General features: G+C 42.2%; 1 protein-coding gene across 4 annotated transcripts in view; it reads right to left on the bottom strand.

The window, feature by feature from the left end:
- Positions 1-201: 201 nt before the first annotated feature.
- Dync2i1 (dynein 2 intermediate chain 1) overlaps positions 202-21024 on the bottom strand; it is a 56550-nt gene continuing 35727 nt past the window's right edge. For 3 of the 4 annotated variants that reach the window (XM_021179531.3, XM_021179530.3, XM_021179532.3), the window contains 10 exons: positions 19221-19393; positions 18138-18300; positions 12119-12232; positions 11955-12016; positions 11453-11504; positions 9846-9906; positions 6904-7003; positions 6596-6727; positions 4913-5136; positions 204-958 (listed from right to left, as the gene is read on the bottom strand). In XM_021179531.3, the coding sequence (XP_021035190.1) occupies positions 790-958; positions 4913-5136; positions 6596-6727; positions 6904-7003; positions 9846-9906; positions 11453-11504; positions 11955-12016; positions 12119-12232; positions 18138-18300; positions 19221-19393 (1250 nt within the window). In that variant the 3' untranslated portion in view covers positions 204-789. Of the gene's footprint in view, positions 959-4912; positions 5137-6595; positions 6728-6903; positions 7004-9845; positions 9907-11452; positions 11505-11954; positions 12017-12118; positions 12233-18137; positions 18301-19220; positions 19394-21024 lie in introns of all 4 variants that reach the window. The other variant, XM_085830720.1, reaches the window with a different exon arrangement.

Here is a 21024-nt window from a genome sequence, read left to right on the forward strand (position 1 = left end):
GGCTGCAGTGCCATCTTGGAGGCTGACAGCAGCCTAAGCAGAACCTTGGAGTCCTAGCCCTGTACTCCTAGCCCTCGACTCCTAGCCCTGGAGTCCCAGCCTTGAACTTCTAGTGTCTCCAGCTGTAAGAAACAAAACTGTGTAAACAAAATGAAAATTGTGAACCAGTGCTTGCAAACTGTTACAACAGCATAAATCAATTTGTAAGCCCCTATTTATTCCATTCTCAAAAAATTTATTTACTTGTATTATTTCTACATGAAGATGGTTTTCACACTAAGTCACACAGTGAATGTGTCTGACTCAATTCTATGAGTGTCATTGAAAACATACCAAAAGCTGGTGTTGAAGAAAACCGTAAACACAGAAGGCTGATGGAGGTCACCTCCAAAGTGAGCAATCTCTCTTACTTCAGATATATGTACATCATTTTATGCATGGCTAAAAAAATAGTCCACTCAAGTACTTTTTCATGGTGGACTGTTTAAAATTCAGTAATAAATGTGACAGTATTTTTAAATAGTTCCAAAAATAACTGGAAACACTCTTGGAAGAGCTTTCTGGACATTACTTGATATTCCCTTTGAAGTTTTAGTATACACTAAAATGTTCACTGTTTCCATTAAAAATAGTGATTTATTTCCTAGGAATACCAAAGTAATATTCTTCTAAAACAAATTATGTACAGAATATACATATTCTATGTACACAAAATCACATGAACACAGAGTTAAGGGATCCATCTGTAATCAAGTCTCATGTACCCATCATTCTCCCGACACCAAGTCTTCATTTCTGAAGAAGCAGGCACAGCTGGCTATGCTCGTCTACTGCTGGGGTGGTCCACCGCCTCTTCAGGTTCTGGACGTCGACTGTGCCAGAGGTCCTGGCCAACACCAGGGCCACAAAGCTACCACTGGTCTTCTCCGGTTCCCCCACGATAGTCATAGCCACAAGCCTGTAGGCAAGAGAGAACATGAACTGGGAAGGCAGTATACAAGTGTGTGACTTTCTGTTACCAGAGTAAATATCTATATTCAAGAGACATATGAAAAAGAAGAGGTGGCTAAAAAAAGTTAAAACAAGCTGGGCAGTGGTGGCGCACGCCTTTGATCCCAGCACTTGGGAGGGAGGGGCAGGCAGATTTCTGAGTTCAAGGACAGTCTGGTGTACAGAGTGAATTCCAAGACAGCCAGGACTAGACAGAGAAACCTTGTCTCGAAAAAAACCAAAAAAAAAAAAAAGTATATGAAAGTCTGTTGAACACAATTTTCTACATCTCAGGGGTCTGGGCAGATCCATGAAGGCAGCAGCTCACAGACTGTGTAGCTGCAGATGACAACTTCCACCACTTCACACAAGTGTGACATTCCTATCTGATGCTCCTCCCTGCCCATGGGAATCAATACCTCCAACAACGGGACCTTCCAACTGGTCAGCACGCCTCCCAGCCACACAGGCAGTGGGATGATCCCTAGTGTGTGAGGGTTTCCCAGTATCTCAGGCCACCAATCTCAACCACAGATGAATAAATGCCAAAGCCCGCAAATCCACTCTCCAGCTGAGGCCTGCCCTGAGCCCCAGGCCCTCTACAGCATTACCTTCCTGTGAGCAGCCCATCCCATCATGTGCTGACCCGTGTGTGCCCTCTGCATGCCATTGCCCTACCAAGCTGAGCAGTGTCACCAACTCCACCCTTGCCTCCTCCAGTAACAAGTCTCAGAAATACAATCCGAAGGGAAGCTTGCCCCCTCTCAGATCCTTCCCAGACCAGCAGGAAGTGTCTGATCCTTTTGCCATGGCCTCCCCGGGACTCTTGACAGACTTTCTAGATGTAAAATGTGTTCATATGTGACCCACAGCTAGAGTGAGTAATTGGCTGGCTTTTTAGGTTTCTTTTCAGAGTTCCTATGCTGCACAGACTGTTCTGTAATCCCTGGCTGACTAGAGGAGGACTGTCTGATCCTCCTCTCACTTCAGTCTCCCATGTATTGGGATGATGGGCATGAGCCGCCATGCTCAGATGTTGATATAGTTTTTGTTTCCTTTTCTTTTGTGATGAGGTCTGGTTTTGTAGCCCAAGTTGGTCAGGAATCCCCTATAAACCCAAGCTGGCCTCAAAGTTGTAATCCCCCTGTCTCAGATTCTCAAGTGCTAGGATTACATACATGCCACCATAGACAGTTCTATTGATGGATATTTCGCTAGAATAATACCAATTTACCTACCACTAGAACTAAATAAATGTTATCCTTATTTATTTCAGACCTTAATATAACCTTTACATTCTATCAAACATTTCTTCTTAAACTTCATTTGAACTGATCAACCAAGGAGAGAAGAAGGTATAAAGGTGGGGATATGGGGGATAGCGAAAGCTAAGGTCCATTTGAGAAATCATGTGGAAACCTAATATAGTGAAAACTTTTAAAAAAACATGTACATATGTAAAAGAAATATGAACTGTAGTCATCAAAAAAAAGTGGGGAGACAAAGCTCAACTAGACATGTCTTGACACCAAATAAAACCTCCAGTACCAGGAATGGGTCACATCTAATCAAGTTGTTGGCCAAAAGGGCTCCACAGAAACCCCCAAATAATCCAGACTTTTGCCAAAGCTTTTAGTTGCTCTCCACAAGCTGATGGCAAGGCCCTATTGCTGAAGACAACACCTATATAACTCACTGAACTTGTAGAAGTCAAGCTGGTGCCATCTAGAGACTTCACCCCTATTGACTCAGTGTTCACAGTATTGGAAGGTACTTTGAACTCTATGAGAAGGAAAATATAAACACTAGCCCAGCTATAAACCTTGCAATCCATAATGGAGACCTAGCTGCAAGATATACTGATGTAATAGTGGCATAAATGTTGTTGGAGTAACCATATTACAACTGCAATTAGGACTCACTCTATGATTGGAGCCTGTCCCTGACACTGCCTAGGTAACTAAGACCTGAAACTAGATAGGCTAGAAATCCATGGAAAACCCACATACTACCTACCATTCTTCCAAAGGAACATAGCAAGAAAAAAACTTCCTAATGTCATTCTGTTATACTGATAGATCAGTGTCTTGCTCAGCCATCATCAGAGAAGCTCCCTCCTGCAGTAGGTTGGAACAAATACAGAGACCCACAATTGACAATGCGCAGAGAGTTAAAAACGCTGGAACACTCAGTCCTAAGTGAGATGTCTCCATCAAATCCCTCCCCTCAGGGCTCAGGGAAGCCTGTGGAAGAGGAGGCAGAAAAGTTCTAAGAGCCAGAGGGGATGGAGGATACCAAAGAAACACACACAGCCTTTTGGGCACAACAGGCCTGACGCATGTGTGAACTCAGAGACTGTGACAGCACCCACACGACTGCACAGTCTAAGCCAGAAGAGGTTCTAGGGCTAGGAGAGGAAGCAGACACAAAACCACACAGCCAGAAGCTATCTCCAGTTCATGTCCATTCACAGGAGGAATTAGTTTTCTCCAACAAAGTCCTACAAGGTACATAAACCACACTTAAAGTCAACCCCATGCCCAGAAGCAGATGGAAGACACACAACAAACCCAATGGACTGTTTTGGTTTTTTGCCTTTTGTTTTGGTTTCACAATACTTTATCGGGGCTTCACATTTTTTTTCTTTTTTTTTTTTTTTTTTTTACCCTTACAGATCTTTTGTCCACCTATTATGTCTTATGTGTTTTCTGTGTGTGAGAATATGTGTTTCAGCATCTGTATGTTTCTTTTGTCTTTTCTTTGGCTCTTTCCATTTGTTTGTTTTTGTCTTATTCTGGTTTGTTTCTTTTTCTATTATTATTATTATTATTATAATTATTATTATTATTGCCTGTTTGTATTTTAATGGGTGTGGATTCAGGTGGATCAGGAGGTAGATCCAGTCAGGGAGAAATTGGAGATGGGGGCTGTAATCAGAATAGATTGTATTTTTTAAAAAAAACTATTTTTAATTTTAAAAAAATTACCCCAAGTCCCTGGCACACATACCCACCTAATATGGTTATAAAATGCCAAGAACAAAATATAGGTGACTATATATATGGTTCTCTCTTGAGAACCCTTCCAAATTAAATCTTTTATAAATAAAAGAATAAAGGCAAAGAATTATTTCAAAGTATTTGCAACAGGCCAGCAAGATGGTTCAGCCAGTAACGGCACTTGCTATCAAACCTGATGACACAAGTTCTAGTCCTGGCTTCTACATGGAAAGCAGAGAATGGAATCCCACAGGCTGTCATCTCACCTCCACATGGGCACCACAGCACATACAATTGTGCACACAAATAAATAAATGTTAAGCTTTTAATCAAGGATCAATTGCAATTTACATGCTTTGAACTTTGCATAGCAGGTTTCAATCGTACACAGTGGGAAGGGTGTGTAGGGACTGGTGACTCCATGGCTTATGCCTCACATGTCCTGCTATCTTTGAGAAACCTGAAGGAATACGCTGTAGATCGCTCATGTTGAATCTGTGAGTCATCACAGAAACTGTTTCTACCAGAATAATCGTGATGAAGACTACTACTCTCCTATCTACTGTGTCATCTGATGATAGATATAAAATGACTGCATTTTAAAGTGATTTTCACAGTATTGCTTAATGATCAGCAAGGATGAAGCCAATGTAAAATGGAATAGGATGCACATGACATGTCAGTATGGGACAAATGCAGCAGAGCACACGTGGATGGAGATCTTGGCAGCAAGAGGGTGCACAACTGGGGGGAGAGCATCCAAGTACATATAGGACCTCAGTGTATGTTTTGATTTGACTACAAACTAAAACTACTGTTAAAAATACTTTTGACTATATAATACATACAAATGTGGTGTTAAATGTAAATTTGAACCTGTAATTTAAGAAGAGCAAGGATGAGGGTGACTGGCCTGTACTCACTTATCTGGAGAGATGGGCTGCTGGGCCACAGGACCCAGGTCATTCTCAAGAAGATCCCAGACATAGATCCTAGACGCATCGTCCTGGACCAGGAACACTGCAGGCCTTGTTGGGGACCACTGCAGACTAGTAACAGCATGGCCACTGGTGCTATTGTCCCACTGCATGATGGGCCTCTCAGACGTCAGCTGGTGCAGCCTGATGCTTCCATCTGAACAGCCAGCCTGCAATTGGGATGTGGAAACCCTATTGTTCTTTCCTTTAATTTCCATCCTAACACCCAGGGAAAGTTTTCAAAGTAGCTTCCCTTGTTTGTACAATAACATTTTGGCTTGCTCTTGTTTTCTGAACATAAAGACATATCATTAAACCTATCCTCACACTTGAAATGCCAGGGTAGGGAGCTACCCAGGAGTACCCACACCAGCTCAGAGGAGAAGGGGAGAGAGGATAGGGGAAGGATGGTAGAAGAGGATGAATAGGAGAGAGACAGTGAACGGGATATAAAGTGAGTAAGTAAAAAAAAAATTTTTTTTTAATTTAAAAAACCTATCCTCCTCACAGAGAGTGCTTGCTCGCCCTGGAAACAGACACCAGCCCCCTTGTCCTCACAAACAGGGAGGTGAGCGACCATGAGCACTCGCCACGGTGGACCAGACAGCAGCCATCAGTGCGCCCAATGGAAATGTAAACACATGTTTAAGAGTTGAGTGTCACTGACTGCTGCACAGGTGCAGTGTCACCTTCTTAAACAGTTGTATCTCTAGTGACAGCATGTCATAAAATCAAAACTTAGATGGTTTAGTGAAAGATCAAATTATTAACCTAGAAAGAGAAGATTAATTCTTCCTCACTCTTTAATCCTTCCCATACTCAAAAAAAGATGCAGTTATATAAAATTCTGAAACAATAAATAATATATATTCAACTAGAATCAAATTCTAAAGCAAAATACCAACAGAGACACATTTTAAACGCTAATTTCATATAAATAACAAAATCATACTGGAGTGAAGCAAGAGTGAAGCTGAATAATCTCTGAACACAATGTCTGGGTGTGTAATTAACTCAGACACAAAAAGCATCTTGGATACTGAAAACTGGCTTCTCTGCATCTGCACAAGGGGTTAAAGCTCTATACATGCTGAGATTGCACACTTAGGAACTGGTAAACCATGGCTATGGTCTGAATCAAGTTTGTCCCCACTGACTCATGTGCTAGAGACTTAGTCAACATAACAGGACTGAGAGGCAGTGCTGAGTGTTGAGAGGCAGTGTGACATTTAAGGGATGAATCAAGTGAAAGGTAATTAGGTCAGGGGCTTGTGGTCTCAGAAAGGAATGATGACTGTTTTGTGGACTGGGTTAGTTGCCATGAGAGCCAGTTGACCATGGGTTAGTTAGTTGCCATGAGAGCCAGTTGACCATGGGTTATCTTCCTTTCAAATCCCAAGTATCCTGCAACTAAACAAAGTATTTCTTAAAGAGAGTTAAATTTCTGAGTCAATTTAATTTAGTTTTTTTGTTAATAATATCCTGTGTCTCACTTTTACATCACTGAGGTCCAACTAATGATTAGTTTGTAGACTACTAAGAGACCATAACTTCCTAAATTTTCTACTGAATTACAATGTTATATTGCCCCAAAAGGTAAATAATTTAACCAAAAAGTGACTTTCTTACCAAGAATACTGTTTCTTCAAATGGAGAAAAATCAATCACGTTAACTTTTATTGGTCTGACACCGTGTTGCTCAGGTTTGAACACCCTGGGAGATACTCTCCAATCTTGCCTGGTACTGTGGCTTATAAGTCCCTAATTATTACAAGAACACCAAAAATAGCCAAAGATTAGACACAAGACTGGACAACACAATATTCAAGAAATACGTTTCAGATATTATAACAAAAGCAAACAGTAAATTAATCTGATATAAAGTTATTCATCAGGTAACTCTAGGTAGAAAGGATGAAATGTAAGCTACTACTAACCATGTCGGTGCCGACAACAAAGTGATTAGGATCTGAAGGCAGGAATTTGACACTCAGTGTTTGTGTCGACCCCCACAGTTCACTATCTTTATGAGAAAGACTGAAAAATAAATAGCAGAGATGAACACATGGCCTTTACAAAATGACAAGCCACTCCTATCAGGCTGCCTCCAATGAGGAGCCACTCCTATCAGGCTGCCTCCATGGTTTCAGCTATTCTGCTTCCTATTCCTTTCTCTGGTATCACAAACTTGATCGGTTCTGCAGATCTACCATTTTGTTACTGATTCTTCTATCAACCATGTTGAATCTATTATCTAACCACTCATTGGTGGAAATTTTGGAAATTACAAAATTACAACATTGCTTCTAAACATGTTTTTTAGATTGTACAATTGCCAACAGGCCTGATACTGAGACAAGGTGAGTCTGTATTGACCAGTGAGTTCCACTATAATGAGAGTTCTTACAAAGTGCACCATTTCCCCTTGCTTCTGGCAGGTGAGCATGTGAACTCATCTTTTGCAGATGTCTTGTTGAAATTCCATAACCCCCAGCTTCCCACCAGGCAGTTGCCCTTATGCCTCAAGGTCCCTGGGACTCTGATGTTCACATCCCAAACTTGTAGGTTCCTGAGCCCACATCTAGCTTGAGGTTTCAAGTTCTTCCAAGTACCCATTTTCCTTCAACTCGGGGTGAAACTTTCTAAATTTTCCTCACACTAAAGGGGTAGTGAATTCTAAAGTCCTGTTCAGGGGTCTCAGTTTTAGGTCTACAACTGGGGAAAGCTCAATGTATCTAAGATTGTACAGGGCTTGAGCCACAGGTTACTGTAAAGGCCTCATAATCTGGCTGAACACCAAGTTTCCACTCTTCAATTCACATCTGATTCTCCATACCCATGCTGTTTTTCATACAGGCTGCTACAGTGGTTTCTAAATTGATTTCCTTGACTCCAATCTCCCTTACTGTATTCCAAACTCACATTTTTCCAAGTTGATAATCCTATATCACAAAAATAACATTCCACTTCTCCAGAGTAAGACCCTGCCCCCTCCAAGCCATTGTCTAGACTGTCATCACAGAAGAAGACATGGCAAGACCAGCCCCAACTCCCATTTTTCTCAACATCACACTGACAGGTATCTCAAAATATAAGCACATTTTGCCTTAGAACCATGACTACTTTACCAAGACCAAGCTTTAACTATTTAAGGACCAAGCCCAGTTATTACGTCTTAGTCAATGTTCTATTGCTGTAAGGAGAAATCATGACCACGGCAGCTCTTATTAAAGGGAGCTTTTAATTGGAGGCTCACTTACAGTTTTAAAAGATTAGTGCATGATCATCATGGAAGGAAGCAGACAGACATGATGGTGAAGCAGTAACTCAGATCTTTACATCCTGATTCATAGACAGCAAGGCAGAGAGAAAGACAACTGGGCCTGGCATGGGCTTCTATAATCTCAGAGCCCAACCATAGTGACTAAACATTCAAGTAAATGAGCCTATGGGGGAGTTATTCTTATTCCATCTACCACATATCACTTTCTCAAAGAAGTTCCCAGCCGGGCGTGGTGGCGCACGCCTTTAATCCCAGCACTTGGGAGGCAGAGGCAGGCGGATTTCTGAGTTTGAGGCCAGCCTGGTCTACAAAGTGAGTTCCAGGACAGCCAAGGATATACAGAGAAACCCTGTCTCAAAAAACCAAAAAAAAAAAAAAAAGTTCCCATCTCATTCTAGACCCCACTAATCCCCTTCTTCAGGCTCCCACATTGGTGTCTATGGCCATACTACCAACACATCAATCTCATAACTACACACATGTCTATGGTGTCTATGGCCATACTACCAACACATCAATCTCATAACTACACACATGTCTATGGTGTCTATGGCCATACTACCAACACATCATTCTCATAACTACACACAGAAGGGATGTTTTTCTTCACTGGCATGCTTGCTGGGATCACTGAGGACAAAATGGCTACTGTGCCCAGGACATCCATAGTCCACAACTGGCAGAAGGGGAGACAAAGACCTGGTATATCAGTCTGGGCTACCACCCTATTTATCCCAGGTAGGGGAGGCTATTAAGTTAGGACTCTCGTTATAATCCAGTCTGCCTCTACTCCTCCTTTCCCACAGATCTTGCAAAAACACAGCTATGAGTTTTGAGAGAAAACATGGCATCAAATACATTAGCTATTTCACTTTGAAGAGTATATAAGTCCTGTAAGAATATACTGTTAATTCCTGGAGGAAATTACAATTAAAAAATAAATACAATGTGTGATATGAAGAGAGAAGTCTACAGTAGAGAGAAGAGTCTTACAGAAGCCCAGCAGATGTGTGACACACATGAAGGCATTAGAATAGCAGCAACTAGATGTATATGTAGATGAGGATGGCCTAGTTGGTTATCAGTGGAAGGAGAGTCCCTTGGTCCTGTGAAGGCTCTATGCACCAATATAGGGGAATGCCAGGACCAGGAATGGGAGTGAGTGGGTTGAAGAGCAGAGGGAGAGGGGAGGGCATAGGGAATTTTCAGAGGGGAAACTAGGAAAGGGGATAACATTTAAAATGTAAATAAAGAAAATATCTAATAATAATTAAAAAAAAAAAGAGCCAGGCATTGGTGCCGCATACCTTTAATCCCAGCACTTGGGAGGCAAAGACAGGTGGATTTCTGAGTTCAAGGCCAGCCTGGTCTACAAAGTGAGTTCCAGGACAGCCAGGACTATACAGAGAAACCCTGTTTTGAAAAAAACAAAAAAAGAAAGAAAGAAAGAAAGAAAGAAAGAAAGAAAGAAAGAAAGAAAGAAAGAAAGAAAGAAAAAGAAACTGGGTCCTCATTGCAAAAACAGAACATGCATTTAACAGGAAGTAGAGTCTCTCTGGGATGCGGGAGGTGTTTAGTCCCCAGGGGGAGTCTCACCTGTTACCCAACTGGATTACAGTGCTGTGTACCAACTTGATCCTTCCTCCAGGTATCAGACCTAGAATCAGACAACCCAGAAACATGCACATCTCTTAATGTAAGCTAAATCAAAACCTATCCACAGTTGTCTGGATTCATTCTTCTTTATGTAAGTATCTATAACCAGAAGGAATGCCAAAATATAAATGACAAGCAGAACTCCCTGTAAGTCTAGTTGAGGTACCTGTGACTTGGCTAAAGAGGAGTGTCAAGAATTTGTAGATTATTATCAGAAGTCCGCCGGGCCATGATCCAGATACCCCCACATTTTCAGAGTGGTGAGGACAGCAGGTAACATATGTACTGAATAATAAGTTAAAATGCCAAACCCAGTGCTGTAGATACCCAAGGCACCTGTCATTCAAAGCCATCCTTGGAAACATTCCAGGTTTTGCTGAATGGCCACTAGTGTCCCAAACTCCTCCAGTCTCAGTTTGTCTTCATCAGCTTCTCTAACTTCTGCTCCAACATCACTGCACTCCAGCCCCTAGGCCTGGCTTTACTTCCCATTCCTTCCCTTGCTCTTCTCAAATTCCGGGCTAAATGTCTGTCCTAATGCTATTCTCCCTTTGATATATTACTACAGAGGAAAGAATTAGGGATTTATATATGTTGAAACCCAAATCCTAGGCAAGATAGTATCCAGAACCTTGAGTGCAGTTGAATTAAAAGCATGTAGGAATATATTCAACTCATGCTAGAAAGAAAGGGCAGCTTCAAGCGCAGTGCATGACCTGCGTCTTATAACTATCACACAGTACTGATGCTATCACAGAGGTGACACATCTACAGATCAGGCTAGCCTGGTCTCAACCACAGCCACGGTAAACCTGATTTGAATGGAACTTCAGTAAGAAGTGACCAGCATGTGCTTCTGAATCTGGAGACCTGGAGCAAGGCCGTGTAAATCTTGGGGACATGAATAAGACGAGAGGAGACTTTGCCACTAGAGAATTAGAGTAAGGATTAGGAATTCAGAGTAAGAAAGCTGACTTTAAAATGCAGACAAACTAGACCACAGGATCTAATGGGGCTGAATCGGCTGAGGCCTCTTGGAACTGAAAGCCAAGTGGTCTGAAAACAGAAAACCACGGGAGACCCTAGTGTGTTTCCACATCTCTCTTGCTCTACATGGGAGCATCCCCATTCCCATTCCCACTGTGGTGGCCTGAGGACAGCCACACTTAGTGCACTCGTATGCACTGGTAAATCCAAAGCCACAGAAGAAAGCTCCAAATGCAGGAGGACTTCTGCCATGGAAACCTAAAGTATACTGGAAAAGAAAGAAGACAGTCGCCTTGAGGTATGACACATGGCAGAAGTAATGCCAGCTATGAGCAGAGCTTATGACACCTACAGAAAGGAACATGGAGTTAGATATCATTCAATTGCTCCAGCTAATGAGATGTGCATCCAATAGCTGATAAAGTATACAACATACAACTCTGACTTCCACTTTTTTTCAGGTTGTCAATTACTTATTTTTCAAAGCAGGTGTTTATATCTTTAATCTCTATTCATTTTAGCAAACAATAATCAATATTAATTTTTACTTCAATAATTACCTAAATCACTCATTGAACCTGAGATATCTGCTTTTGGTAATTCAACAACCACCTAAAAACAGAATATTGAAAAAAATGAATACTGATACATTTTATAACCATGAAACAATCTACACAAGGCATAGCTTTAATAAAATAACATGTTATATTAGATCCTAAAAAATATAATTGCTTCATAAGAAAAGACTAATCATCTGCTTTAGAACTAGTGACAAATTTATTCATTCTTTTATCTTAGTATTCTCCCCTCTCAGTAACCTCATTGGTAGCTGTCTGTACAAGTCCTAACATATCATCTAGCACTGATGTCTTGTTATAATTTCCTTACAAATTCCCAAAGGCCAAAGGCCAGGGAACTTCATACCTCTTCTCAGGACAGAGGGCTTACTGCCTTGTGATTGTGTTCTGTCTCTGACCCATTCCCCAGGACAGGTGCATTCTCCTCCCCTGTGGGTTCACTCCGCTGTATGGATGGCTGTGTGGCCCCACACTTCCTACTTACCCACACATTGAGAACCCCAGTCTCGTCCAGGGAAGCAATATGAAATGACAAGCCTGCCATTTCTAACGAAAGCAGAAACAAAATGAAGAACAGTGGCTTTAATAAGTACAGTGCTTTGCATCACTAATGCAGAAGGGATTTTATGGGTGTGAGGGATCTTGTACCTTCTTGAGTAGAAAAGGGTGAAAGCACAAAGCTCTGTTTTTTGTAGGCAGAAGTAGCAACTGGCTCTATGGCTTGAAGAGGGCTTCGGTGGTTCACCGATGTGAGGATTCCATCTAGGGATGAAAGATCCACAGCACCCACTGTAAGTCTCACATCTTAGCAATGAAATCAGCATTATACATAGAAAGATAAAGGGATGCTTCCAGGTCTAAAGACCTGACTCTCTATATACCTCTCTCCTTAAGTCACAAGACTAATGTAGACCACATATCAAGATCCATGACCGTGATTTTCAGCATCTCTAGCAAACAGAGACTACAACCTCAAAATACTTGTAAGAGGGAAAACAAGAAATGAATACCAAGGCTTGTGTCATTACAAAACTATTACATCACTGAGCAAATTCATGTACAGGGTTAGGAAGGAAGTCAAAATATTCCATGACCAAGGGCAGTGACAATGAGAAACTTAAGCAGGCACTCCAGAAAGAGAGGACATGATTCTGGGGCCAGAATCCTCCAAAAAGGCTTGGAAAAGAGGGGCATACAAGAGGGACTTCAGAAAGTGCTGCTCATGGGCAACTGATAAGGGTAAAGAATAGCAAAGCCTGGGAACACAGCAGTGCCAGCCAGATCATGAGACCAAGCATCTCTTCAACGGGACAGCCACTATCAGAAGTACTGCTGCCCACAGACGGATAGAAAGAGCTGCCTACAGAATGTCTTAGAGTTGGAGATTCAAATCCCATATACAGCTGTAGCCAGAAGAAATTAAAGAAACCAATGCACTCTCAGGTGTGACTATTCTCCCACTGCCCCACCCCGCCCAGAGAAAAGCACAAAGCACAAGACGGTGGTCTAACAGGATGAAATCTCTTTTAGACTGCTTTTAGAAATGTACTTAAACAACAAGCAAAAAATACCTGAAATCAAACCCCACATAGAAATTGAAAAAAAAAAATGAGTTGTATTGAACTTAGGAAAAAGCAAATGAAAACACAATGGAGAGACGTTACAGAGCTCACCAGGGGGATTCCCCTCAGGACATGAAGGATCCACATGTAAGAGTCAGTCCCCCTCTCCTTGCAGAAGCTTCACAGTTTCACACTCTTGCGTTCTGCTAGTGATATTTAGATAGCAAAAGGGAACACGGGAGTATTTTCATAGAGCACTTTATGTGCCCTCAGCCAGGCCCCTGTACTCATTGGTGGATCCAACAGCCATGACTAGAAATATGGGGAAGAACAACTGTCCTGTGCTACACATAAACAGACTTTTCCTGTTGTTCCCTCAACCCTGAGCATAACAGCTACTCACACGTCATATGCAGTCATCTAGAGAGGACATCACCTACAAAGGCAACATGCCTGAGTTATATCAAGGGCAGCACACTAGCTACTCACGCATCATACACAGTCTTCTAGAAATGACGTCAACTACAAAGAGAACATGCCTGAGCTACAGCAAGTGCTGTATCACTTCATAGGAAAGAAGTGAGAGGAGGCCACACCAGTCTCCTGCCAAAATCATGTATGGCTTAGGAATTTAGAGCTTTGAAAACAATGCTAGATTCATGTGAATTAGCAGTTGGAAAATGCCATGTTTTAAAGGGTATCCTCTGGGCCATGTGATGGTTAGTGTTAACTGTCAACACAATCTACAATCACTGGAGAGTCTCAGTGAGGATGACCTAGGTCAGGCTGGCCTGTGGGGGACTGTCATGCTCACCAGCCTGAAGACCCAGCCTGAAGAAAGTAGGTGCCATTTGCTGGGCTGCACCCTATACTTTAGGCGAGATAGGGCTGAGCTGCGGCATGCATCTGTTGCTCTCTTCTGACTATAGACATCGTGTAACCAGTTCTGGCCACTGTAGCTTCCCTGCTACGGTGGCCTATAACCTGGATTATGAGCCAAATAAGAACTTTCTTCTTTAATATGTATTTCTTGGGGCATTTTATTACAGCAAGAGTAAAGAAAACTTAGAGCCCGAGTCATATAACAAATGTTATATGTTCTTTTCTCTGTTTGAAAGAAGATAGCTTTTATAATAGCATCAAAATCCATATGGTACCTGCCATTGCAAATACTCTCCATAGCAACAGTATCTCCCCAAAAGGGCAAAAATTGGTTAGTACAGAAATAAAAAGTGGCTTGCTCTTTTTATGTGTAAAGCACAGATATAAATATAGTACAGAGAGAAGAAACATGTCTGTGATGGTAAAAGTGCTTGGAGAGGTACTTTAAAAAACACTTAGTTAAAAGAAAAGAACACAGGATAGGAGAAACACTCACAAACACTTACCTCATATCAATAACTCAGCTACCAGAAAACAAGAATTTTAAGATGGGACAAAGACCTTAACAGGTGCTTTACCAAAGAAGACACACAAATGGCATCTGAGCATACAGAAAGACAAGTCTGCTCCAAGTGTCACCATAAGGAGCCACTTCAACCAACTACAATGACCCAACCCTACATCACTGGTCATGCTGAAGGCTGCTGAGGATACTGAGTAGCAGCAGGTGCCACTGACTGCCAGTAGGAATGCAGATGGTGCGGCCATTTTCTAAAACAGTCCACAATTTTTCACTGAGCAATCCAGGAATCTGGTACTTTAGTTGACTTAGTGGCTTTGCATGTTGCTCTGACAAAATAACTGATAAATGTAACCTAAGAAAGAAAGGGCTAGTTTGGCACACATTCCCTGATGTGAGTCCATCACATCATGGCTTCAGGGAAGCCATGGCAGGCAGCATGGGTTCCTGCACTTGGGGCCTGTGATGGCTATTGGATTACATGTGCAGTCAGGGAGCAGAAAGAAAGCACTGTTCTCTCATATACACAATACAACAGATGATACCATCTACAGTCTTCCCATCTCAATCAACAAGACAATCTCTCATAGACAGGCCCAGAGGCTAACCTAATCTGGTAATCCCTATTTAGCATGCCTCCAGGATTATCTCAGAAGTAATTCTAGATCTTGTCAAGTTCAAAAATCAGTATTAGCCATTATATTTGCTATTTACCCAGAGGAGATAAAAACAAGTTCATACAAAAACCTGTACACAAATTATAAAATTACTCATTCAAGAAGTAAACTAATAAACTGGGCAGTGGTGGTGCACGCCTTAATCCCAGCACTCGGGAGGCAGAGACAGGCGGATTTCTGAATTCAAGGCCAGCCTGGTCTACAGAGTGAGTTCCCAGACAGCCAGGGCTATACAGAAAAACCCTGTCTTGAAAAAGAAGAAGAAGGAGGAGGAGGAGGAGGAAGAGGGAGAGGAGGAGGAGGAGGGAGAAGAGGAGGAGGAGGGAGAGGAGGAGGAGGAGAAGGAGAGGGAGAAGGAGAAGGAGAAGGAGGAGGAGGAGGAGGAGAAGGAGAAGGAGAAGGAGAAGGAGAAGGAGAAGGAGAAGGAGAAGGAGAAGGAGAAGGAGAAGGAGAAGAAGAAGAAGAAGAAGAAGAAGAAGAAGAAGAAGAAGAAGAAGAAGAAGAAGAAGAAGAAGAAGAAGAAGAAGAAGAAGAAGAAAACTGATACGTTTATCCATAACATTTGTTTTTATTTTTTATATATTTTATATTTTAAGAATTTAAAAGAAAAAAATTATTTGGCTGTTAGGCCACTAAAAATCATGATGAAAACATAAACATTTTTCCTTACCCAATCTGAAAAGGCTTATTCCATTTTATTCCAAATACAGAACTTTCTAAAAAAGATACAAACTACAGGGACAATGGAAAGTTCAGTGATGGTCAGAAGCAAGAAGGACAGAAACCAGATGCATGCTGAGACCCATCCCAATCACACTGATGAGAGCCACACATACAGAAAAGGCTTTGGACGCAGTGAAATGGTGACCAGGAGTGAGAATTTCAATGGGGCATTTACATATAAAAATTAAACCTGTGGACTAAGGCCTCTTACTATGTACACTGACCTAAAAGTAAACCCTAGCTGGAGAGATGGCTCAGCGGTTAAGCGCACTGACTGTTTTTCTGACAGTCCAGAGTTCAAATCCCAGCAACCACATGGTGGCTCACAACCATCCGTAATGAGATCTGATGCCCTCTTATGGAGTGTCTGAAGTCAGCTACGGTGTACTTAAGAAATAATAAATAAATCTAAAAAGAAAAAAAAAAGTAAACCCTAAAATAACAACAGGTCAGGAAAACACAAGAAGCAGCCCAACCTCTGTGAGTTTTAGTTGAATAAAAACTGTTCATCATGACATCAAAAGCATGATTGTAAGAGAAAATATTGATAAATCAAATTCCATCTGATTTAAAACTTTCTCTCATTGAAGAGGAATTTTACAAAAAGGAATACAGAGTCTGATTTTTAAAAAAATGTAAAATATACCCAGAGTATATAAAACTTCAAAACCTAAGGGGCTAGAGATGTATCTCAGTGTGTAATGCCCATGCCTGGCAAATACAAACCCCTGGATCCAATCCCTAGTACCATGACAATAAAATAAAATAAACTTGGCCAGGCACAAATCATGCCTGTAATCTCACCACTTGAGAGGCTGAGGTAAGAGCACTGCTATAAGCTTAAGACAGCCAGACTCCATAATTAGACCTTCTCTCCCAAACAAACTTAAAACAATCCCATAAAAAATGAGCAAATATGGGCTGGAGAGATGGCTCAGTGGTTAAGAGCACTGAATGCTTTTTCAGAGTTCAATTCCCAGCAACCACATGGTAGCTCACAATCATCTGTAACGGGATCCAGTGCCCTCTTCTTGTATGACTGAGAAGAGTGGCAGTGTACACACATACAACACATACATAAAATAAGTAAGTAAATCTTTTTAAAAAAAAAATGGGCAAACATTTAAACAGGCATAATCAACAAGAATATTTAGTTTATAAATAAGCACATGAAGATAATCTTGGGATCATTAGTTCTTCTGAGTGCAAGTTGAAACCTCAAAATTAAAACCAAATGCTTACTGAAATGGCTGGTTAACTGCCGGCTCAGTGCTGGTGAGGTACAGAGCAACAGTTGGCACAGTGTGCAATAGAGCAGCAAGTCACTGAGGGAGTGCATTCTGCAACTCTCAGCAGTGAAAAGCCCCAAATGACATGTGTGATTCTCGTCTTCCCGAAACTGGACAGAGCAGACCGGGGACAGAATAATGACAGAAAACAGATTGGTGCCAGAGTGGTGGTGTGAGCTCTTCAGGTTGAACAGGACAGGGACAAGACTGGGGAAAGAGCGTCAGACAAGGTCCATGCCTGATCTCTCAGTCAACAGGACTTCAGCTCCCAAAGGAAAAGGCCAGTCAATGAAGACCATGGCACCAAGGCCTTGCTATAGGCAGACAGCTCTGAGTACAGGGCCTACCCGTGCAGTCAGCGTGGCTTAGACAAACAGTTCACCTTTCTCAGCATCAGGAATGGGCTAGTACGGCAGTCATGGATATAAAACACTTAGAAGAAGTCGTACGGGTGTGAAATGCTTGCTCTTTGTGTATGTGTATGTGTATGTGTGTGTTCATGTGTTTGTACATGCATACACATACACATGCAGGTATGTACTTGTGGAAACCAGAGGCAGACATCAGGTGTCTTCCTTGATCATTCTCCGTGTTTTGTTTTGCTGCTGTTGGTTTGTTTGGTTGGGTTTATTTTCTTTTCTTTTGTTTTTTGAGACAAGGTCTCTTATTGGGCCTAGAGCAGTGGTTCTCAACCTTCCTAATGCTGTGGCCCTTTAATACAGTTCCTCATGTTGTAGTGACCTCTGATCATAAATTTATTTTTGTTGCTATTTCATAAGTGGAATTTTGATACTGTTATGACTCATACTGTAAATATCTGATATGTAGGCTCTCTGATATGTGACCCCTGTGAAAGAGTTAGTCAATCCCATTAGATCACAGGTGTGTACTGCAAATGCCTCTTTTGTCCAGAGTCTGAACTCTTCCTCTGGATAACATGAATGAATAAAAGCAGATAAAGATAAACCTTCAGTCTGTCAAGGCTTTTCTAGAGGGCAGATAGAGAACACTAACCAGTGGAGAATGTTGGGGTCCTGAAAGCCCAGAAACAATTGCTCAGTCTCACATAATGGTGTATCCTGGAGTCTTCTCTTAAGTCCCATACAACCACAGAGCCATGTACTGTTCCCGCAAACAGCAAAAATGCTTTTAAAGGGCTAAAGCAGCAGCATGTGACCTGAAAAATCAATCACAGGAAGTTAACGTCTACATTCTATAGTAGGCACATTCACAGAATAACTGACTAAGAATGGACTGACACATGAAGGTCCTCACAGGATACAATTAAGTAGAACACAGACTTGTACATATAAATAAATGTCAACTGCCCAAGTGTGAGTTTCTTCACACAGACAGTAGAATAAGAAAATCCATTCTGTAGGAATATGATCATGTTAAGGCATCTACTATCCATGTACACCGGGTACACACCATCAAGGCATAGTCCCTCCAACCAAAAATGAAGTGATATGAAAGGGAAGATGCCAGTGGCCAAGACAGTAACAGGACCAAAGTCACATGGAAGGCAGAAGAATCTGAGTAAGTGACAAAGGCACTCACTACAAGCCATTTTAAGATATTGTAAAAGGCATGGTGGGGCACTTCTGTAAGCCCTGCACTCGAGAGGTAAGGTAGAGGCAGGAGAGCCGAAGTTCAAGGCCATCCTCAACTGCATAGAGAATTCAAGGCCAGTCTGGGTTACATGCTTCCTGTCAGAGGGAAAAAAAGGAAGAGGAAGAGGAAAAGAAGAAGAAGAAGAAGAAATCACAAGAATATTAAGACATCTCAAAGTATCAAGCCCTAAATAGCATGATTCAAATATCCTGGTCTTGTGGCCATCCTGACCATGCTTTTATTAAGCCTATAGCTATGTTCATTTGCTAGTTTACAGGTGACAGAGAGCCTCCTGCATGATAATCCTGGGTTTTTCAGGCTGAAATAACCTGTTAATTTCTAGAATTTCTAGATCAGAACAAATGGGTTTTGTCTAGAGACAAGGCACTAGAAACAGGGCCCTACTCATACTCTCAATCTGTTATCTCTGTCCCTCCTTCTGGGACCCTCCTAGAAGCAAGCACAGACTCCTCCTCAGTGTACCTTTGACTCACATATCAGAACCTTCTGGGGCCCTGAAGGCTGCCAAATATCCCACACACAGAGGAGGTGCCGGCTATCCAGCGATGGGGCAAAAGCCTTTTCAGGTAGGTCATGAACAGAGACCACGGTCTGCCTCTGAACTCGAGATGCATGCAAGCAGGATACTTTCCGACCTGGAGATAGGAGAAAACGTATTTCACTTTAGCATTTAAAATACTTCACAATACCCACATAAAATCCAACTCAATGAGGAAGAACACATGGGTTGTTCAAAGCTGAGCAAATATCAGACCTGAACCGTTCTAAGACAAGATATTCAGTACTAAGGACTTTATCCCAGGTGTTCTGCACGCTAGGAAAGCACTATACCCAATGAGCTAGGTCCTCAATCCCCAAACGTCAGTCTTCTCCGTGCCTACAGCCTAAACCTAAATTCTGTGTCCATGGAGACCATGTGGCTTGACCAAAGGGAAATCCTTTGACTATGGGGCAGTCTAGGCCAGGACAACACACTTCCTCTCATCTAGCAGCTCCTCACACCATGTGTGTGAGAGTCAGAAATGACTGGAGGGGCCTTCTTGACATGACATGCTACTACTAGGACACTATTCTTAGGAACCTTAGTTCTCTTTACAATGGCCCTCAGAACTCCATGCAGAGAACTAATCCAAAGCCAGGTGTAGCATTCCAAGAATGAGTAAGACTTCTTTGGCAGAGCTGCTTTCCGTACAGTTCTCACTGTTGATCAACTGAAGAAACAGTAGATGGAAGCTCATGGTCTGGTGAGAATTTTGTAGTCAACAAAGACAGGGTTAATATGGCTGGGAAGTAAAACTACATCTGCTGACTAGTTCCTGAGGATCAGAGTGGTCCTTCCTTCCGCATCTCCTCACCCACGCACAGCCACACCCTCACTGCCTCCTCTAACAGCCTGCAATGCTCCTCCAGAAAAGCAATGACATAGTTAGATGTGCTCCTTCACCGCTCATGGGCAAAACTCTGACACCATTGTTACTGGGTTTCTGCTGTGACTGCGTGTGTATGCATGTGGCCATGCTAAGAAGAAGCAAGCACATATGTCCAAGTCAGAGGACGACCTTATGGAGTTGGCTCTTTTCTTCCAGTCTTTACATGAATTGAACTCAGATTGCCAGTCATACACATCAAAGTGATGGCCCACTAAGTCACCTCATAGGCCTGGTTTCTAGTTTTCAGTAACACCAATAAGGTTTCTCTCTTCTCTTCTCTTCTCTTCTCTTCTCTTCTCTTCTCTTCTCTTCTCTTCTCTTCTCTTCTTCTACTTTCTCTCTCTCTCCCTCTCCCCTCTCTCCCTCTCCCTCTCCCCTCTCTCCCTCTCTCTCTCTCTCTCTCTCTCTCTCTCTCTCTCTCTCTCTCTCTCTCTCTCTTTCCCCCCTCTCCCTCTCTCTCTTTCTCTCTCTCTCTCTCTCTCCTCTCCTCAATGCTTATTTTCCTCCTCCCTCCCCCTGTCTCTCCCCTTGTCCCTCCCTTGTGTTCTTTGTACCTGTGTGTCTGTGTGCATGTGCTCATGTGTCATTTGTAGGTGTCAGGGGACCTCATGCAGGAGTCAGTTCTCTCCTTCCCCCAGGTATGTTCCAGGGTTGAATTTGGGTAGCCAGTCTTGGCAGAAACTACCTTTACCAAATGAGGCATCTCACCAGCCTGGTACTGACAAAGTTTATAACCGCTGTATTCTGATCCCATTTTGAAAGTAGTAATTTTTAGAAACTCATAGTCAACAGGAGATCTGAGCATCATTACTACCCAACTCCGTCCCCCTTGGTCA

This window comes from Mus caroli, unplaced genomic scaffold (assembly GCF_978045245.1).
Source record: "Mus caroli unplaced genomic scaffold, Mus_caroli_1 scaffold_14, whole genome shotgun sequence".
In the NCBI taxonomy this organism is placed as follows: domain Eukaryota; kingdom Metazoa; phylum Chordata; class Mammalia; order Rodentia; family Muridae; genus Mus; species Mus caroli.